Source organism: Antechinus flavipes, chromosome 5 (assembly GCF_016432865.1).
Source record: "Antechinus flavipes isolate AdamAnt ecotype Samford, QLD, Australia chromosome 5, AdamAnt_v2, whole genome shotgun sequence".
NCBI lineage: Eukaryota > Metazoa > Chordata > Mammalia > Dasyuromorphia > Dasyuridae > Antechinus > Antechinus flavipes.
In genome coordinates, this window is record NC_067402.1 from 278,578,835 (window position 1) to 278,600,491 (window position 21,657).

At 38.6% G+C, this 21,657-nt stretch overlaps 1 protein-coding gene across 2 annotated transcripts in view; it reads right to left on the bottom strand.

The window, feature by feature from the left end:
* Nucleotides 1-21,657, bottom strand: part of ALDH1L2 (aldehyde dehydrogenase 1 family member L2) — a 64,098-nt gene that overhangs the window by 22,040 nt on the left and 20,401 nt on the right. For both annotated transcript variants that reach the window (XM_051961329.1, XM_051961330.1), the window contains exons 2-11: nucleotides 18,807-18,951; nucleotides 14,383-14,617; nucleotides 10,318-10,483; nucleotides 9,574-9,675; nucleotides 8,972-9,061; nucleotides 7,575-7,709; nucleotides 6,166-6,291; nucleotides 5,926-6,017; nucleotides 3,995-4,142; nucleotides 2,287-2,406 (exon numbers count right to left, since the gene is read on the bottom strand). In XM_051961329.1, the coding sequence (XP_051817289.1) occupies nucleotides 2,287-2,406; nucleotides 3,995-4,142; nucleotides 5,926-6,017; nucleotides 6,166-6,291; nucleotides 7,575-7,709; nucleotides 8,972-9,061; nucleotides 9,574-9,675; nucleotides 10,318-10,483; nucleotides 14,383-14,617; nucleotides 18,807-18,951 (1,359 nt within the window). The remainder of the gene's footprint in view (nucleotides 1-2,286; nucleotides 2,407-3,994; nucleotides 4,143-5,925; nucleotides 6,018-6,165; nucleotides 6,292-7,574; nucleotides 7,710-8,971; nucleotides 9,062-9,573; nucleotides 9,676-10,317; nucleotides 10,484-14,382; nucleotides 14,618-18,806; nucleotides 18,952-21,657) is intronic.

A 21,657-nucleotide genomic window follows, 5' to 3' on the forward strand; every position in this document is an offset into this window, starting at 1 on the left:
ATTTATTTGATAACAGTATTGATTTTTTTAATTTTTTTTTTATTTTTTGCTGAGGCATTGGGGGTGAGTGACTTGCCCGGGGTCACACAGCCAGGAAGTGTTAAGTGTCTGAGACCAGATTCAAACTCAGGTCCTCCTGACTTCAAGGCTGGGACGCTATCTACTATACCACCTAGCTGTCCCTAAGATTGATTTATGTTAACGGTATGTATTTTATTAGTAACATCGGATAAAAGCTAATGATTTTTCTCATCCTACCATGAGTAGTTTCAGAAAAACTCAGTGATTCTGAACATGAGGACCCTTGATCTGTTGGGTCATTTTTCTCTTTAGAGCATATTGGAACAGGAGCTAGCTGGGAGGCCACTTTGGTTCTGCAGGGGAAACTGAGATTTCTTTGTGTCACGAGCAGTGGTGACCCACAGGCCACAGGATGGGCCTTTCTCAGATGCCTCTAGAGGGAATCTGGGGCCTGGGGACAGAACCCTGCATTGGGAGTCAGGGATTGGGCCCGGAGCCTGTTAGCTGCTGGCTCTCAGAGTGACCTTATCAAATCTTTATGAGCTTCACTGTTTCTTCTCTAAAAATGAGCAACATGGTGAAAATAGAAATCATTTTTGTCTCTAAAACCACCATTCTTCTGCATTTCCTTGTTTCTGTTCAGTGCATGCCTTCCTTGCCAGCTTCTCAGGCTGACAACTTCAGAGACAGCCCTGATTCTTCCCACTTCTGGGAAACCTTGTCATTTTATATCCAGAATTTGTGTATTAGTGCCCTTCTCTCTCCTCAGTCATCACCCTGGATCTGGCCCCCATTGCTTTTTGCTCGCACTGTTGCAATACCGTCCCCATTTGGTCTTCTTGCTGGCTCCCAGTCTTTCCCACTCCTGCCCATTTCCCACTCAGCTGCCAAAATGATCTTTTACAGTGCAGGTCTGACTGTGATGACAAACCGCCATGGCTTTGGAGGACTCCCAGGACCAAACTCTTTTAAAGTCTTTCCTATGTTCGGTTCTGCAAACATATATTGTATCTAGGATATACTGCAACATATCCAACATATAAAGGACTACTTGCCATCTAGGGGAGGGAGTGGAGGGAGGGAGGGGAAAAAATCGGAAAAGAAACGAGTGCAAGGGATAATGTTGTCAATATAAAGTAATCATTAAATAAAAATTAAAAAAAAAAATAAAGTTCTTCCTAGCCTGGCCCATTGAATCTTTCCGATCTTCTCGTCTCTGACTCCCTTTCCTGCTACCATCCGGTGACATGGAGCTCTTGCCATCCTTTACATATCAATGGTGTGTTGGGGCATTTTTACTGACGTGTTCTCCCTTCTTCCCTCTGTCACTGGGCTTTCCTCAAGACTCAGCTAAAACCTCGCTTCTATAGGAAGACTTCCCCTTGCCTGCATCAGCTCCAGTTTGTTTTGCCCAGATCTCATTGAACATCATGATTTAATGCCATCTCCTCTATTATTCTGGGAAGTTATTTTCCATTTCCCCCCCTTCTTTTTTTAAATCCCTAGCACTTAACAATGGCCAGCAATCAGCAAGTCAAGTCAGCCAAGAAACCCTATTTAATTAAGCACCTACTAAGTACTAGATCTGGAGTCAGGAAGACTCATCTTCATAAGTTCAAATCAGGCCTTGGATACTTCCTAGCCGTGTGACCTGGGCAAGTCACTTCACCTTGTCTGCCTCAGTTTCCCCAGCTATAAAATGAACTAGAGAAGGAAATGGCCAATCCCTCCGGGATATCTGCCAAGAAAACCCCAACATGATTGAAAGCCACTCAACCACAAAAATAGGTATCAGGCACTTTTTTCAAGATATAAAAAACCCCAAAGATGCTCCCTTACTTTCCCATAAAAGGTGTTTAATAAGTGCTTGCTGACTTTTTTTGTGATTGTCTTAAATGCTTGCTGACTTTTTTGTGGTTGTCTTAAATACTTGTGACTAGCTTTTCACTCTCCTATTCAATAAACTCCAGGGGCTTCCTCCTGTTTCTGAAAGCCCTTCGTTGGGCCCATCAGTGCTTTAACAACTCGGCTCCGAGCTGCCTTTTTCGGGCCCAATAGTCCTGCCCCCCAGGCCCTGCCAAACCACATACAACGTCCCAGCACTTTTTTCTTCAGTTACTCGCCCAGAGGAGCTTAGTGGGACTTATTAAGCGCCACCTTGTCTCTAGCTAAGGGGATGGCCAGTTGGATTCCTCAAAGTGGACAAGTCCCGGGTGTACGGCTGCCCACAAAGCTTGCTCGCTACATGCCAGAGCAAGCACTTACGGATCCGTCGGTGGGGTTGATGGTGTCGTAAGTCTGTCCGTCTTCGGCATCCACAAACTGCCCATTGATGAAACACTGATGCGGCATTTTCAGGGTCATATGATTGATGTCTTTTGAAACCTGAGAGAGGCCCAGAGCACAAGTTTGGGCAGATGTGCACACTTCCCTACTCGGTATGGAAACAAGAGTTGCTGAGGGAAACCCTATAGGAGTGCAGGGAGGAAAGCTCGGGCCATATTGTTCTACAAATTTAATCAGTAGAAGTCCATCAGAGTCATCCCCACCAGGGTCTCCAGCTACTTGGCTTGGTTACAGCCCTGCATGACTCTGGACAAATCACTAGACTTCATTTTACCTCTGAAAAGGTTAGAGGGCTGGACTGGACGGCTCTCTAAGTGACCCTCAGGCCTCTTCCAGCTCGGCATTTATGGTTTTGAGGAACCTCCAGGCTTCTTTTTCTTCCTCAAGTTATAAAAGAACATGGCATCCACACTTGGAGTCACCCACAGATCTGGACAGAGATCATCCAGGACAACCTTCCCATTGTTACAGATGAGGAAACTGAGTCTGGGCCCCTCCCCCACTAGTCCAGACTCCTCTCCACTCCCGACTTCAGTTTCCATTTCTGTCCAATTTAAGTCAGACCAAGCTTCTAGCTCGCCAATGAAGGAACCAAACCCTAAAGCATGGAATTGGTGTCTTCCAGCAGCTGTGCGTTTGTGCACCCACCAGTTGGACTGTCTCGGAGCTTTGAAATCCAAAGTTCTTTTCAAATCAATGGATTTTTCATGAGTCCCAGGTCCCTACTCTTTCCTAAATCCTTTCCCACTCATGCTCCATCAGTCTCAGATTGCTCTTTCTGCTATTTCCATGGTGCTTTCAGTGGGAGAAATAAAAAGAGCAAAGAGTGTGTGTGTGTGTGTGGTCCCCAATGGCTACACAAGGAAGGATCTTTGAGCCTAACATTAGCCATGAGAGGAAAGAGAGTCACCTGGTGTCCCGTCCCATCTTACTTCTTGGAAACATGACTTTCCCATTCAGTGTTCCTACTGTAATGAGGGCAGAGGTGTCAAAATCAAATAGAAAGGCCATTAATCTATATATAAGGATCCCTGCAACCTGTGAATTGACTTAGTTTTAAAATGTCATCATTATCTATATTTTGTTTATTATTTTTTATTTTATTTTGTTATTTATTTTCCAATTACATTTTCTTTGGTTTGGACAATGTGCGGCCTGTGGTCATGTGTGCTACATCACTGATTTAAAGATGCCAGAGGCAGATGAGTCTGTATTGTTCTACACAGGTCAGAACATGAGCCACCTTCCTAGGCAATTCCTTTTGGAGTCAGTCTTGTTTGCCCCATTTTCCACAGCCATAGAATGTCAGAGTTGGAAGGAATCCCTAAGGTCACCTTATCCATGATTCCAGACCCTCTTCTACCTTCCTGAAGGCAAGTGATCATCGAAACCCCCTGGAGCACCTGAGGGCGCCCATCTTCCCAAGACAACTTCTTCCACTCTAATTTTCCCCAAAGGAATCTACCTCTCTGACCCTTCCACCTGTTGCTCCAATTTCCCCCCACACGATGGCTTTTTATACACTCAAAGCCAATGAACATTTTGCTTCCTTCTGTCCCACCAACAGAACCAATACTTAATAGACAAAACAGTCGAGTGACTCACAAGCGCCAAAGGGAGCACTTACATAGTCCACCACCAGCTCCTCTTCTTGGTCCTCACCCCTCAGCTTTCTCACCACCATCTGAATGAAGTCTCCAAACTTGGTGGCCATGTACACATCTTCATTCTGCAGCTGAAGTCCGCCACATTTCTGTCGAATCTCCTCAACCAGCCTTAAGTCAAAGGAAACATTAGCGTGCATGGGGGTGCGTGAATGGGATCCCACAGCTGGCAAGGGGAACAATGGAAATTCTAGCCCAGGTCTCCCGGCTTTCCCTCCATGGCTCCTTCCCGTATGTTGTATCGACTGTGGAGGAGCATATGAATCATAAGGAAGGAACTGGCCATGTTCTAGATAAACAGGTCACAGAAGTGTATCATTCCCTTGCTCAGAAATCAGCTTTTCAGATATGACAATCTTAATCAAAACCATCTTTTCCAAAGGTACGGAAGATTGGCTATAGACCGAGAGTCTCTTTTTTCTTGTTTGGAATTTTTAAGCTTGGAAGAGCCAGGCTGGGCCTCTTTGGGTCAGAACCTGCTTAGTAAATGCTTCCACATTCCACCTTGTGGAATGAGACCTTGTGGAACCTGCCGACTTCCCAGCTTCACACACATTAGAACCACTTTGCTAAGGGAGATGCTACTGGAGGACTTAAGCCTGCGTCTTTACTTTAGTCCCGCTCTACAGGGAGGCCCTTTTTGCTTCTGCTCTCTCCACTGATATTTCGAATAATTGGGAGTCAATCTAATTAATATTCTTTGCCTCATGACTAGTTCTTCTTCTCCGTGAGAAGCTTTGGCTGCTTTGCAATGGAGCTTGTTGTACTTCATGTGGTGTTCCAGGGGAATACAAGGGTAAGATGATGTTACAGCTTGCCTGGTAACCACCACCTCAAGTTTATTTCACTAGACATGGGTGTTTGGGTAGGAATAAGGCATTCTGACTTCATCCTCTAAGTCAGAGCCAAGTGTGAGCTTTTAGCCTTATTTTGCCAGGCTCTGGCCTCTATAAAAGTTCCTGAAGTTTTCTCAACATGCTTCCATATCCTTCTGTACTTTCTCCTTCCAATAAAATATAAGTTCTTAAAGGCAAAAAGTCATCTTATTTTACTGAGATCTGTATTTCTAGAACTTATTACAGTATCTGACACAGAATAAATGTTTAATAAATGCTCCATCTATCCATTCACCCATCCACCTCTTTAAATCCCTCTATCTCTCCATTCATCTATCATCATATCAGCCAAAAGTTGTATAGGAAACCTCCAAATTTCTAACACATTTGACTTCAGGACTTTTCAGTGTACTATCTTTTTTGTAGGTACTTAAACCAATTAAAGAAATGAATGTGATAAATATTTATTTGTGGGTATAAAGATAAGAGCTTTTTAACACCAGTGGTAGTATTTATTCATTATTGTTCATGCTGTTTGGCCTTTTCTCTTAGAACACTTTGAAACAGCTCCATTCTGTGCCTTTTCTCTTTTCTAGTCCCTGAATGTGATTGCTATTAATGTTCCTTTTCTGACTGGGAGAAAATAATTAAGTATATATAAGTGTGTAGATTCATAGGAAGATGGAAGAAAGGTGGTATTAGGATGTTTCTTCTTCAGGTAGAAAGTTCTGGTAATATTTGCAACAATGGTATTTTATGCTGAATGTGTTCTATGCAGTTTAATATTACATGATAAATTTTGTGAAATAAAGGGCAGGCCTTCTTGTTTAGATTTAATAAAATAAACTAATTCTAAAGGAAAAAAAAAAGAAATGAATGTGAGACTCCATTTAAAAGAGGAGAGATAGAAGAGATTTCTTAGCATCTAGGGGCCAAAAGAAAATATTTCAGGAAACAAATGCATTCATCATTAAGGCAAAGGAAAAATGCTGAATTGGTTTGAGTGCCACAGATATGAGTGGCTAGCAGAAAATATCAAAAGATATCTGTGATATTACCTGACAACATCCATCGAGCTTGCCCCAGATTTAAAGAAGTCTGTGGAGTCCTCAATGGCAGAAACATTACTCAGAATGCCTGCCCAGATGGCCTACACAAGAATGGGAATGGTTATGTAAGCAAATGACATTTTAAAAGACAGCAATATAGGACTAGATGGGCAGTTTCCACCCTGGTCTTAATATCTTTGCCTCAAGAGCAAGATGTGACAGAATTCAGATACAGAGTTAGACATTCACCTTGATTTCTTGGGCCACTTTCTTCTCCTCATCTGTGAGTTCTACCACACATGCTTCCCCTGCTGAGAAGTATTTAGAAGCAGGGATCATTCTTCCATCTTCAAATTGAATATTTCTCACTATCAGCTACAAAATGATAAGAATAACTGGGTTAACCACAGGATTAGGACAGGTTAAAATGGGGAAAACTGACATTATAATCAGTTTGGGATGATCTCTGGGCATCTGAAATTCTCCTAAAGTTCCTATATGTGACTCTCCAAGTTTCAGGACACTCCTCTGCTAACTAATTACTTATTCAGGTTAAGAAACAGACAGTCACTTGATCTGAACTTCTGTACTTTTCTTTAAACTTCCAGTAAAGTTCCTAAAATGTTTTTTAAATGCTAAAATGGCTTTTAAAAAATAAGGGAAAATGGCATTAAGTTAGTGGGATCCAGAATATACTCTTTATAGAACACTCCCCTGCTAACTAACCACTGATTAAGGTTAAGAAACAGGCAGTCACTTGATGTGAACTTCTATGTTTTTTTTTTAAACTTCTAATAAAACAAGGATCAGGAGTAGAATTACTAGGGAAAAAATTATAGCTAGTAATCATTAATCTTAGACAAAGTCAAACTTAAAGATTCAATCAAGAAAGAAATCTACATTATATGTCCATTATACTAATATTATTTTATTTGTTTGTTTGTTCTTAAACTTTTTATTTTTAAAACATACGCATGGATAATTTTTCAACATTGACCCTTGCATAGCCTTGTGGTTCAGATATTCCCCTCCTTCCCTCCACCCCCTCCCCTAGATGGCAAGCAATCCAATATATGTTATACATGTTAAAATATATGTTAAATCCAATGTGTAAACATATTATTTTAGATGCACGTTTATATATGGGTAAATGCGTGTATGCATATATATGTGTCTGAGTATATGTAGATATGTATGCATATTTCTCTATGTATGTATATGTATATATTTGGGTGTGTCTATGGGTGGATATGACATTTATAAGTGTAAATGTATGTGTGTTTTTGGGCAGGTGTGTATATGTGTGTATGTACATAAATATATACATATATGTTAATATATCTGTGTTTAACTATAGCTCGCTTGGGGAAGTGTAGGAGAATGAAAGGGGAAAAAGGAATAAAGTAAAAAAAGTGCTCAACAGACAACAAAAGAACAATCTATAAGGAAGCAAAGAAAAGAGGGACACGTGAATATAATTTCTTTGACTATAACCTTTCTTGAACTGGTAATTTATTGTTATGTAGTTTGAATCTTCCCTGATGTTCTGCTAGACACATGACAATGTTCTGTTCTGTTTTGTCTTCCTTATCTGTTTTTCTTTTTTCTATTCTGTGTTTTTTAATTTAAAAAAATCAGTTATTATATCAAGGACTCACCATTTTCCCATCATTACCAAAAAGGACCAGTCCATTTTTGGTGACAAGACCAGGCTTCTCAGCACCTTTGATTGTTAAGGGTTCTCCAGGTGGCACAGAACCAGCCAGTAATGATGAGCCATAGAAAGTAACCACCTAATAGGAACATCAATACAGACATTATGAAATCCAGGATCAGCTTACAATGGACCAGAAAATGGTATAAATGTTTTGGAATGTGATCTGATGATTTATGATAGAAATCATAAGAGTGATCATATAATTTGACCCAGCAATCCCATTGCTAGGATTTAATCCTAAAGAGATAAGAAGAAATCTCCAGTAAAGACCCTATTGATGTCTTGATGTGATGTGGAAAAGACCATGGGTCCTACAAAGCTGTGACAGTAGAGCATCAGCTCTGGCAAGTCCTATTGACCTGACGGGCTTTGATGGACTCAAGTGTTGTCCAAAGACTAGCCTGAATAAATTTGGGGAAGCTCGTCACAGTCTGGACCTGGTGCCGTGATTTCTTCAGCACAACCATCTCCTAAGCTGCATGGGGTCTGTAATCTGTCTGCGTCAGTGGAGAAAGCATTAGACTCAGCTCAAATGTCACATCCTTCAAAAGGGTTTTCCTGATTCCCCCAGATATAAATTACCCACCTCCATCCTCAGTCCCGTCACTGAGTAGTTTTTATGCATATAGTCCTTATTTACTTATCTATGAACATGTGGAATTTCTCTTGGCAACATGTAAGTTCCTCAAAGGTAGGTCTAAAAATGTGTAGTACTAGAGCACAGTGCTGGGCACATAGTAATCATTTAATAAATTCTTGATAATTGATTTTTTTTAGTTTATGTCTTTATAATACACATTATTTAATGTATTATGTTGGGAGAGAAAAATCAAAGGAAAAGGAAAAAAAACCATGGGAGAGATTTTTAAAAACACTGAAAAAGAAGTGAACATAACATGTCTTGATTTATATTCAGTCTTCTTAGTTCTTTTTCTGGTTACAGATGGCATTTTTTGTCCAAAGTCTATTGGGACAAGATAGGATTTTAATGGACTTTCGTCCACTAAATTTCAAAATGCGCAACCACTGTGACTTCACAACCCAGAAATGAGAAATGTCCTAAGGTGCATTAATAAAAGGCTATTTTCTAGAGCAGGAGAAAGGACTGTCCCCATTGTAATCTGCTCCGATCACATCTTCTCTGGAGGACTGTCCAGTTTCATATTTCAGTAAAGCCAGAAACATCCAAACAGGAGAGGATTCGTGGAAAGATCTGAGGGCAGTTGGATGGAAAGGAAGAGGTAAGAAAAGGCGGTAGCTAAGAAGCCAAGGTCAGCCTCTGGTCTTCATCTGACAAAAAAATAAGAAAATAAAACCAGCCGTATCCCCTGGACATACCTGGTTGTCTATTTCCGCCCAAGCTCCGGGCACTTTGTCATGACCTCGTATCCAATTGTGCAAAGCTTCTGCAGGCTGATCCCAAGAAATCTGGAAGGAGAAGAGACCAAAGTTGCTTTTTGCTGCGCTGGCCTATGTGGGTCCTACCAATGACTTAACTGCTCTTAATATTCTATGACTTGAGAGACTTTATTGCTTAACTGTCTCATTTTACAAAGGAGGAAATTGGGTCGCAGAACAGAGGAAGACTCATGATTATACAGGGAGTAAGTGGTAGCCCAGGATTTGAACTTGGGCCTTTTATGTACCTCAAGGTAAGGCTTTGAGACAGGCCGGCGCTCTGAAATCTACTACTGGGACCGCTGAGACATTAAATAGGATTTTTTTTCACCTGTACAAAAAGGCTTGGGAAGGGAAGTATGGAAGAGTGGTGGTGAGCAGGTGGCCACCTCGTGGGGAGCAGGTGAGGAAATATAGGCCATCCCACCTGGAGAAATACTTAGTAAGCATCTAGGAAAGGATCAATTGGAGGACTGGTCTCTACAGGTCCTTCTCCCCTTCTAGATCCCAAGACCTCAGGTTTTGTGTCCAGTCAATGACACCTTGGCGTTTTCTTTTTTCTGGATGCCTTCATATGTTGCTCCTTCCTCCGACTGAGGAATACGAGAAGCTTTGCCGTCGGCGATAAGCTGGACAGCTTCTACCTAAAAATAAAAATAATTATCATCTTTGAAAAAACAGAGCCAACTGCTCTCCATCTAGAATAAGGAACAGATTATCATGTTTAATTTGTTGTTTTGTTTAGCTAGGGAATGTTATCTATGGATCAACAAGTTCAGAGAATTAGATATAAATTCCACACTTGCCATGAAAACAAGTCTGAAAATAACTGAACCTATCCTTGATGATTCAGAAGGCACTTAAGAATCTGGCAAGTCATCACAAGACAAAGCAGCTCTGAGAAATAAGTACGGAAGTATCAGAACTGAGATTCTACAATTGATGCCAGTTTTCTGGTGCTTCAAGGAAAAGGTCAAGACAATTATTTTTGTTGGAGGAGGAGGCAGGATCACACAGCTAGGAAATGTTAAGTGTTTGAGGCTGGATTTGAACTCAGATCCTCCTGACTCCAGAGCTGGTGCTCCATTCTCTGTGTCATCTAGCTGCCCCTATTTTTTTTTTTAATTTTTAAATTTAATTTTTTATTAAATTTATTAAATTTTTAAAAATTAAGACCATTTCCTAAGGTGTAGGAAAGTTATATATATCAGTGGAGAGACTACCCAGAGTGATAATAGATATAGATCTTTGAAGTACATTATCCTGGAAGACAAAAAGAGACTTACCATGGCCTTGATTCCCTCTGGGAAGAGAAATCTATTATAAAGGGAATCCACTGTATCATTGGGTTCCACATCACATTCCCTTTGAAGGAGAATAGGCCCGGTGTCTAGACCATCATCTGCCCAGAAGATGGAAAAACCGGCTTTCTTATCTCCCAGAATTAAAGTCCTGTGAAAAATAAGTATTTCCACTTAAAAATAAAGCCCTCAAATGGATGGGATAAGTTTTACATTGACTAGAAATTGTAACAGGCTCAGGAATAATTACCATCAGAAATTTGTAACAATAGTTAGGAGACAGAGAAGGGTCAGCGGTTTGGATCTCATAAGAACTAGTTATTACACTGGGGGTTTTCTCTATAGTCCTGCAATCTTTTCTTATTTCAGCAAAATCTTGCTTGCAATTTCATGGTTGCTATGATTGTTCAGTCGTTTCGACTCTTTGTGGTCCCATTTGGTGTTTTCTTGACAAAGATATTGCAGCGCTTTGTCATTTTCTCCTTTAGCTCATTTTATAGATGAGGAAACTGAGGCAAAGAGGGGTAAGTGACATGTCCAGGGTCACATAGTTAGACCAGATCTGAATTCAGGAACATGATTGTTCTGATTCCAAGCCCAGAACTCTATAGACTATGGCACCACCTAGCGGCTATTTTATGATAATCTTATATTATCATTACAAGAAATTCACATCTGAAACAGGTTATTAATATTTACTTTCACTATTCGGCTCCTAATTTTGAGTGTCTCCTGCTGCTGAATCAATTTGTTCCTCCCAACCTATTGAATGCTTACTATATTAAACACAATGGGAAATTCAAGAAACAATAAAATTGGGAATATCCAGTACAATGTGAAAGAGGAAAAAAGTATTTACTTTAGGTTATATAATACAGACATCTCCTAAAAATCCACTGGGATTCCGAATGGACCACATGGAATGATTACTTGCTCTTCGGTATCTAAAGCACTTGAGGTTTCGATGATGTGAACTCTCGGCTACTGATGCGATCCCTTCTTTGCATTTATTTGGTGACTTTAGACACAGTCTGACTCAATGACCCTTCTGCCCATGAGTCTTTTCTCTGTGAATGCAGTTGTAATCTCTCGTGAGCCTTAATCCCACATGACCAACTGTTTATTGGACTCTTTAAATTGGATATCCCCAAAGCATCTTGAATTTACACTGCCCACGATATAACTCATCTTTCTGCCAAATGCTCCTCTACTTTGAACTTCTTGATTTCTATCATAAGTACTTATTAAGTGCCTATTATGTGCCATACTAAGACAAAAAGGAAATAAGTCTAATGAATCAGACAAGACAACATATTGCCACTAGGTGGTATCACGGTATATATACAGAGTGTTGGACTTGGGATTGAGATTCATCTTCCTGAGTTCAGAACCAGCCTCAAACACTTCCTAACTGGGAGACACTAGGAAAGTCTCATTTTTCTTATCTGTAACATGACACAGAGAGGGAAATGGCAAACTCCAACAGTATCTTTGCCAAGAAACTCCCTCAAATTGGAATAATTGGAATTGGAATAATTCCCTCTCAAAATGGTCACAAAGAACTGAACATGGCTGAATTGACCAAAGATACTAACACAAAAGATAAGTGATTTAAGGGGAAAGGGGGTTGGGGGAGAGTAAGGGAAAACCTTCTGGCAGAAAGTAGCTTTTCAGTCATGCCTTTAAGGAAACTAGAAATTTAAAGAGGTAGAGCTGAGGAGGAAGGCCAGGTTGTGAAAGGTAAATGCCAAGCACATTTGCCATTTGGTTGTAGATAGCAGAAAGCCAATAGAATACCCAATACCATCCTAAAGAGCTTTGTTGAATGGCACAAGTGTAGTTTTCGCTGAGCTTTAGGGAAACCATCTTGGCAGGTGGGGGAAGGGAGAGGGAACATCACCCACCTTCACCACCCTGGAGTCACCCCTGACTTTGTCTTCTTCTTCACCCCAACAAGTCTCTTTTATTCTCTCTGCAGAACTTCTCTAGCATTTATCTCCTTCTCTTCTTTCACATGGCCACCCACCTAGATCAGGCCCTTATCAATTCTACTTCAGTAGCCTCCTAAATGGTATCCCTGCTTAATTCTGTCCTTTCTCCAATTTAGCTCCTCCTTTAAAAAAAATTAAAAATGTCTTAAATTAAAGCTTCTTCTTTTCAAAGTATATGCATGGATAATTTTTCAACAAAACCTTGTGTTCTAATTCCCCCCTCTTCCTCCACCTTCTCCCCTAGATGGCAAGTAGTCTGATATATGTTAAACATGGTAGAAATATATGTTAAATACAATATGCATAAATATTTATACAATTATCTTGTTGCACAAGAAAAATCAAATCAAACAGGAAAAAATGAGAAAGAAAATAAAATGCAAGCAAACAACAACCAAAAAAGTGAAAATACTATATTGTGATCCACACTCAGTACCCACAGTCCTTTCTCTTGGTGTAGATGGTTCTCTTCATCATAAGATCATTGGAACTGATCTGAATCATCTCATTGTTGAAGAGAGCCATGTCCATCAGAATTGATCATCGCATAATTTTGCTATTGCCTTGTACAACGATCTCCTGCTTCTGCTCATTTTACTTAGCACAAAGTGATATTCCTAAATCACACTTGACTATGTCACTCCTCTGCTGAATAAACTCCACTGGCTCCCTATTATTCCTAGGATCAAATCAAAATCCTTTGTTTAGGTATTTAAAGCCTATCACAACCAGGTACCAACTCTTCTTTCTAAATTTATTAAATACTATTTCTCTTTATATAGTCTATGTTTCAGTCCGATTGACCTTTATGCTATTCCTTAAAATGACACTTTACTTCTAATTCCCACCTCTATACCTTTGAGAGGCAGTCCTCAATGCCTAGAACATATACCTTTATCATCTCTGTCTCATAAAACTCCTAGTTTCCTTCAGACCTCAGCTGAAACAACACGTTGGAGGAATGAATGATGCTAATTTTTGCTGAACTGGTTTTTTTTTTCATTTTTCTTATCTTTTGTACAAGAAGCTCATTAGATAAGGAAGTCGTATATCCAATTTGATATTAAAATTAAAAGGTATTGATAAGATTTTTTTAAAGAAATTATCTGAGAGAGGGAGGACTATGAGAACTGACTGTGGATCACAACATAGCATTTTCACTCTCTTTGTTATTTGCTTGAATTTTGTGTTCTTTCTCTTTTTTTCCTTTTTGATCTGATTTTTCTTGTGCAGCACGATAATTGTAGAAATATGTATAGAAGAATTGCACATGTTTGACATATATTGGATTGTTTGCCATCTAGGGGAGGGAGTGGGGGGAAGGAAGGGAAAAAATTGGAACACAAGGTTTTGCAAGGGTGAATGTTGAAAAATTATTCATGCACATGTTTTGAAAATAAAAAGCTTTTAAAAATAAAAAAAAAGATGAAAAAGAAATCATCTGAGGATTTGGAACCAGAAGAGTTTTGTATGTAGGCAGGCAAGCAGGCATTCATTCATTTATGAGTATAATAAGTATGCACTGAGTGTCTATTAAATGCAGGCTATTTCACCATGTTAAACAAAAAAAAATGCTTCTGAAGATCCGATTCACTCATTTGCTTCCAAAGTAGTAACATCAACAAAATATTCAAATAACTGGAAGAAAAAAAATTCACAGAATAAAACTGGAAACAGTATGAAACAATTTTAATATTTGAGGCTGCTTTTTCCTCCCAAAAAAAGGACAACAGGGGACTGTGGGAGTATTATAGGATCATGGATGTGCAGATTACGTTGGGGTATTAGTCCTAGAGAAATGCCCACCCTAACTGGCAAAGTGAATTAGAAGTTTTCTACAGTTACTTCTGTCTGCCTAACTTCTCCTTTGCAATGATGCTAAATGCAATCTTTCCCTTGTCAAGGAGCAGCTAAGTTCTCCAGAGAAAAGAGCTGGTGCAATGACTCAGGGACCTGTGGACGCAGCCCAGTCTCCCACCTGTCCAGGTTAAGAATAGAAAGATGGCAATCTTTATGGAAAAAACATGTCCATATTTTCTGTCTTCAATAGTCATCTCACCAGTTGATAGCAGAAGCTCCTCGGTGACGGGGAAGGATAGATGGGTGATAGATAATAGAACCATGCTTCGGGCAATCAATCACATCCATGGGAATAAACTGTGTGCAGAAGGGAAGAACATTCAGCTCAGCTCCTACGGATCTATAGGCTTCAATGACTTCCTTGATGGTCTTGCCTTTGATTCTCCATCTGGGAAACTTAAACACTGGGATGCCATCTTTCTCTGCAGCCAAAGCTGGGCCAGGGTGGGGATAAGGGAAAGAAGCAAGATTTCTTTTTAATGTGGTTTATGAAAATACAAAATACAATTGTGTAGAAATTTATAATATTCAAATGATTCCCAGAATAAGAAAATGAAAAATAAATCATGATAGGGAAATAATGATACTAAAGCAGTGTAGATTTTGGCCAAAGTTCACCCTGTTTTCTTATAATTCAGTGGCAAATATCACCTGGTTTCCATATTGATTTTTCCATGTTTTATGCAACTATATAAATCATAAGGCATTGTGCTTATAAAAGGAAAGGCATTAAAGCATGAAGGAAATGATAAATTAACTTCATTGTTATATTGGATAAATTATGGTGGCAGGGTATAAATAAATCACAGTATTTCAGAGTGGGAAAATGAATGTAGAAGTCATTTGGGGGGAGAGTTGGACTAAGATTTTGTCGGTGGAATGATGAAATTATTCCAACTGTAACTATCATCAGGGGAAGGCCCAGTGTGGAAAATCCCTCCGTGATGCTTATCAGCACAATGTCACTGAGAGATTGAGCAACTTGTCCCTGGTCATGTGGCTAGTTTGTGTTGGAGGAGGACTGGGTCTTCCCAACTCCAAGGCCAGCCCTCTCTGTTCAGAGTCGCCATACTGCTTTTCATGCATAGAGTTTTTTAAACATAGTTTACAAAGGATGAAGGCCAGATCATCCTAAGTATTCAGAATAGGAAAGAGCCTTAGAAGAGAGAATGTCCCTTAGTCCAACCCCATCATTTTATAAATGAGAAAATGAAGCATAGAGAATTACATAGACTTGCCCAAGATGACATAGGGCAGAGAGGTGACAGAACCAGGATTTGTACCTGGTTCTTAAGCTGCACATCCAGGGCTCTTCCCATAGCACAGTCTGACTATAAAACATCCAGGCTGGGGAAGAATCGATATCAAAAATCAATATAAAAACTGAGTGTTAAACTCAGATCTCCAAATCCAAAAAAAAATTTGGTCAGTGCTTCTTCACTGGGTGATTAATCATGTGGACAATATAGAGCGAGAACAAGAAGTAACAAGCTTAAATATTAACTACCTATCAAGTTGGAAAATGATAGCTAGATTAAATGAATATTTATGCTTGGTTGCTCCTTAATCAAAGTTATTTAATAACAAGTGCTGAAAGAAGAGATTGAATTTCTAGAAGCCATAAATGAATTAGAATTGTTATGCTCTTTTTAACTACTAAGATTAAACCTACTTTGGCAGAGTAATTGCAGAACTCAAATGATAATTGGATTTCGAAATCCTTTTAAAAAAATCAGTGTAGTAGTACATCCCTTAATTTCTATTACTGAGAGAGGCTAAGGCTGGTGGATCAATTGAGCTTGTGAGCTTCAAGCTGCATCTGGGTTAAAGCCTTAGATATCTGTACCAAGTGCACTATGTTGGTGAACACCTTGGGAATGGAAGACTACCAGGTTTCCTAAGAAGAGGTCAAGTGACCCAAATTAAAAAAAAAAAAAGGAGCAGGTTAAATCCTCCAGTATTATACTGGAACCACGAAAGGCCACTGTACTTCCAGCTTGGACAAGATAGGAATATTCAGTCTAAAAAGATGAAAATTTATTATTGTTGTTGAGTTGTTCAGTTGCATCCAACTCTTCATGACTCCATAGACCCTAGCCCTCCAGGTCCTTCTATCCTTCACTATCTGTCAAAGTTTGTCCCAGCTCATGTTCGTTGCTTCCATGATGTCATCTATCCATTTCATCCTTTGCCATTTTCTTGTCCCTTTGCCTTCAATCTTTCTTGATATCAGGATCTTTTCCATTGAGTCCTGTATTCTTATTATGAGACCAAAGTATTGATGTTTCAGCTTTAGAATTTGGCCTTCTAATGAATAGTCTGAATTAATGTCATTGATGAATTAATGAAAAATGTCTTTAAGTATTAATTGATTTGGTCTTCCTGCTGTCCAAGGATTTTACCTGCCACTATACAGCTCAAGTTTTTAGTAGTCATACTAGAATTAAATCAACTTTAGTATTGAATTTACTCCACAATTTTTTACTTTAAAAAGGAAAAGGAATCAAATTCATTTAGTACTAAGATAAATAAAGAGTAATTATTCTGTGATATAAAGATACAAAGCCTGGCTCCAGTGGTTAAAAATACATGTGCTCAAGGCTTGATCTGGGCATGTTTAGCAGTCATACAAAGATGTAACTAAATGGGGACAGGATAAACAGACTTGTTTCTGGAATTGCCATGACACTGGAGCATTGCTCTCCTTGGAGATGCCTTGGAACAATATGGAAGTTCCTTCTTTATCCCCTCTAATCGTATTTTTATAGTTTCCAAATGTCTATGTAAGATCATGGCCATTGACTTGCCTTAAAAATCCACTAAATCAAAACCAAAACAAAACAAAAACTAAAAATAAATAAAACAAAAATAAACAACACCCCCTCCCCCAAATCCACTAAATCACGCACTTTTAAAGGTAAACCAATTTTTTCTCCAAGGAAAAAGTAGGCAAACATCAGAGTACATGTTCTCTTCTCATCTTACATGATCTCATCTTACATCTTCTCATCTCACATGATTTTTTTCCACATTTTTTCATAAGTCCTTATAAATGATCCACTTAATGAACTGGAGGTTTTCTCTGGCTGATTGTCTACTGTATGTCATTCTCTCTCCGTGACTAGCTTTTGTGATCATACGTTTCCTTAAAAATGTCTTCTCTGACACAGTCATTATTTGGTGACATGTTGGACCATGTATTTTCCCATTGTCCCTTGGGTTTCTTGACATTTGACTCTTTGGAGATCCCAGTATTTGGTGATTCTCCAGCACACAGCACTGCTATCTGGATGGACCTGTGATGCAGTGGGCAAAACTTTCTCTGGAAAAGATCACAAGCCATTCACATCTCCTCACTCTGTGAGAATCTTGTCCATGTCTTTGTCATGAATCTCCTAGAGAAGATATACTTAAAATGTTGGAGGCAACCTTCTAGCTTGCTTGTCTTATATTACATATAATATGGTATTACATTACATTTTCTATTCACATTCTGCATCACCTTGTTACCTGGCTTTTTCTGATGTCTTTTATCCCTTCCTACTGGCAACATTTGACTCACATCAACCCTGTGCCTATCTGCAGTCTTCTGAATTATCTGGAATTCATTTTTTAAAAACTGTTATTGCTGTCAGAAAGAGCAATCAAACAATAATAGCGCTAAAAAAGAATACTCACAAAAATCGAAACCAAAACCAAAAAAGAATATTCCAGGAACCAGCTATTGGTTGGCATGGTTTGGACAACTTCATTAAGCTTTTTATAGACTTCCTTTTCTATTTTTTAAAGCACAACTTGAGTGGCCCCTCCTTTAGAACCTTTCCTGTAATTATATATTACAGGAAATATTACTCTATAATTAGGTAAACTATAATTAAGTAAACAGTGAGTAAATCTACAGAACGGGAAGGTGTTGGAATTCTAAGGAAACTAACCTCTCTTTCACTCTGGGATTACCTATAAGTACGGTAAAATTAGAAGAAGCTTGCATTTCTGCAGTGGTATTTAGTTTGATCTATTATATTGCAAAGGCTGAGTTGTGAGAGTCAGAAGGAAGATGAACAAGGAACTCTTGGAGGAGAGTAAATATCTCAATGGGTTCTTCTGGATATCTTTGTTCCTGAGTAAGTTGTGTCCTGGCCTGGGATCTCTGACGTCTTGGGCCAGAAGGCTTGTAGAGGATATAACAACAGCATCCGAAGACTTTCTTTTTCCTTCAGTATGTCTATGATCACAGGTTTCCCTCCTTGGTCTTCACAAAGCATCCTTCTGTGTCCTTACGCATTAGTTCATGATGTATTTATTTTGTATTAAGTATATATCACACTTTACTATGAATGTTATTTGTGCATTCATCACATCTGTCTACTTGGATCAAAGTTCCATGAAGTCAGGACAAAAGTTTTATTAGAACATTCAGTGGATAGATTAGGTGACTTCTGAGGACACTTACATTTCTGGTTGTGTACACCTTTAGAACCTAATAAGAGTGCTCTGCATACAGCAGGTGCTAAATAAATGCTTACTGAACTACAATAAAAATGGCTTCAATGGGTCATAGTTGGCAAAAACTATCTCCTTTAGAAAAATAAATAAATGTAATTAGAAAAATAGATAAATTACCTAATGGATCAGCTTTACCATCCTTGTCTGGAACTGTGAACACTCCAACCACCCGATGCCCTTCTTTCCGGAGGTGGCTATAGACTTCTTGCCCAAAGAGACTCTGGCCTATAAGTGCCAACTTCAGCTTATTTTTATAATAAACCTGGGAAATAATTATGGTATGATGTTTTAGAATGAATAGAGGGGAATCACAAGTCTTTTGCCAAACAAACATAATTTCCTAGATATAATAGAAATAGGTAAGACAAAATAATATACTTTTGTTATTTTTAAATAGCACTTTATAGTTTACTAAGCACTTTCTTTACAACAACCCTGTGAGGTAGGATCAGTATTATCTCATGTTTCTACACAAAGAAATGAAGACTCAGAGTTGCTAATGCCCATAGTCACACGATTAGTTAAATGGCAGGGATGGGACTTGAACCCCCCTCACCCCCAAGTCCAAGATTTCCACCAACACACCACTGCCCATATGGAGGCTATTTGATCCAAAGAGTAAATTAATAAAAATTCTTTACAAGTTTTGCTTTAAATGTTAATAGATATGGTCAAAGAAGTGTTTATTAGCAAAGTTGATTTTAATGAGAAGTCACAAGATGTGGCAGAAAGAAGCATGAAGGACACATTTGTAGTTAAAAATTTAACTCATTAATATGGTTTTTGTTGAAAATTACATGTTGTGTATGTGTCTCTATAATAATAGCTAGCATGTTTATAGCACTTTGAAGTTTGTAAAACAGTATTAGCTTATTTGATCATTACAATAATCCTGCAAGGCAGGTGCTATTATGAGGAAACTATTAGGGTTTTAGATGGAAGTTAAATAACTTGTTCAGGCACATATAGTTAGTGTATGAGGCAATAATGGGAGGTACAGTCCCTTATTTAGTATTTTATTTTTCCCAATTTCATGTAAAATAATTTTTAAAAAATTTTGAATTCCAGATTTTCTCCCTTCCTTCCTCCCCAACTCCCCTCATTGAGAAAGCCCTTGTGAAATCATGCAGAACATTTCCATAAAAGTCATGTTGTGAAAGAAAACAGAGTAGGACCTCCCATTCAAAAAAAAATCTTCAAGAAAAATGAAATTTAAAAAGTATATTTCAATCTGTATTCAGATATAGTCAGTTCTTTCTCTGGGAATGGATAGCATTTTTACCATAAATAAAAAGATACAATTCCTTTTTTATTTTAGTTATTTTTTATTTTTTTAAACTTTTTATTGACAGAACCCATACCAGGGTAATTTTTTTACAGCATTATCCCTTGCACTCATTTCTGTTCCGATTTTCCCCCTCTCTCCCTCCACCCCCTCCCCCAGATGGCAAGCAGTCCTTTATATGTTGAATAGGTTACAGTATATCCTAGATACAATATATGTGTGCAAAATCAAACAGTTCTCTTGTTGCACAGGGAGAATTAGATTCAGAAGGTAGAAATAACCCAGGAAGAAAAACAGAAATGCAAGCAGTTTATATTCATTTCCCAGTGTTCTTTCTTTGGGTGTAGCTGCTTCTGTCCATCCTTGATCAATTGAAAAAAAAGATACAATTCTTAAGGCCAGTACCTTCACATATCAATTGTGCACTGGACACTGTGATAAATATTATGGATAGAAAAAAATATGTTTCTTGTCCTTAAGAATTTTTCAATTTAGGAAATGAGACAAAAAAGCATATATATGGCTATTTATGGTATAAGCATACAGGAGAGATCCAGATGAAGAGAAACAAGATATTTAGGAAGGGAAAGAACTCTTCATTCTGGAAGAGAAGTTTTTAGGGGAAGGAAGTCAGTGAAAGAACTGCAGAAAGAGTCCCCAAATTAGGCTTGAAAGAAGAAGTAGATCTGATGCTGAATAAAGTCAGCAGAACTAGGAGAACACTGTACACAGCAATAACAAGATCGTGTGCTGATCAACTATGATAGATAGACTTACTCTTTCCAACATTTCAGTGATCCAAGACAATTCCAATAAACTTTGGATGGAAAATGGCATCTGCATCCAAAGGAAGAACTATGGAGACTAAGTGCTGATAGAAGCATACTATTTTCATTTTTTTCTTGTGATTTTTCTCTCTCATTTTGATTTTTTCTTTCACACTATGACTATGGAAATGTATTTAAAATTATTGTACATGTTTAACCTACACCAGATTTCTTTCTGTCCTTGGGAGGGGAGAAATGAGGGAGGAAAGGAAAAAAAAACCAATTTGGAATTCAAAATGTTAGAAAGGTAAATGTTGAAAACTATTTTTTACATGTAATTAGAAAAAAATAAAATGTTATTAAGTGAAAAAAGAAAGAAATATTGTTTAATCAGCAGAAATATGGGGCGGGGATTCTTACAGGCCTGGAGGATAGCACAAGTCAAAGTATGTTAGTAAGAAAAGTAGGATAAGAAGTAGGATTAGTAAACTGTCTAAATTTGACTGAAGGCTGAGAATATAGGGCTGAGTCATCTTAGGTCAGTACCATGGTCAAGGACAAAAGGAAGGATGAGAACAGAGCTGTCACCATTGCAATAAGACAGAGTGCTGGATCATCTGGCGCTGGCTCTACCATTATGGCTTTGGGGATGAAGTGAATGGGAAATTAAATGAGGAAGAATAACTTCTCCACTGGCAATCATTAATTAGTGTTATCCTAGCTTTGCAGACATTTTCATTGGTTTTGGTAGGTATCACACTCCACTAGACCCTGAGTTTCAAAAGGAAATATCTGTTAGTGAGAACCCTTGGAGACTTTACTGTGTATTTCCCTTAGATGCTATTCTCATGAGAAAATGACCAATCCCTCTTTCCTCACATGTTCCCTGGAAGTATTATGCTCTATGGCAATGGAA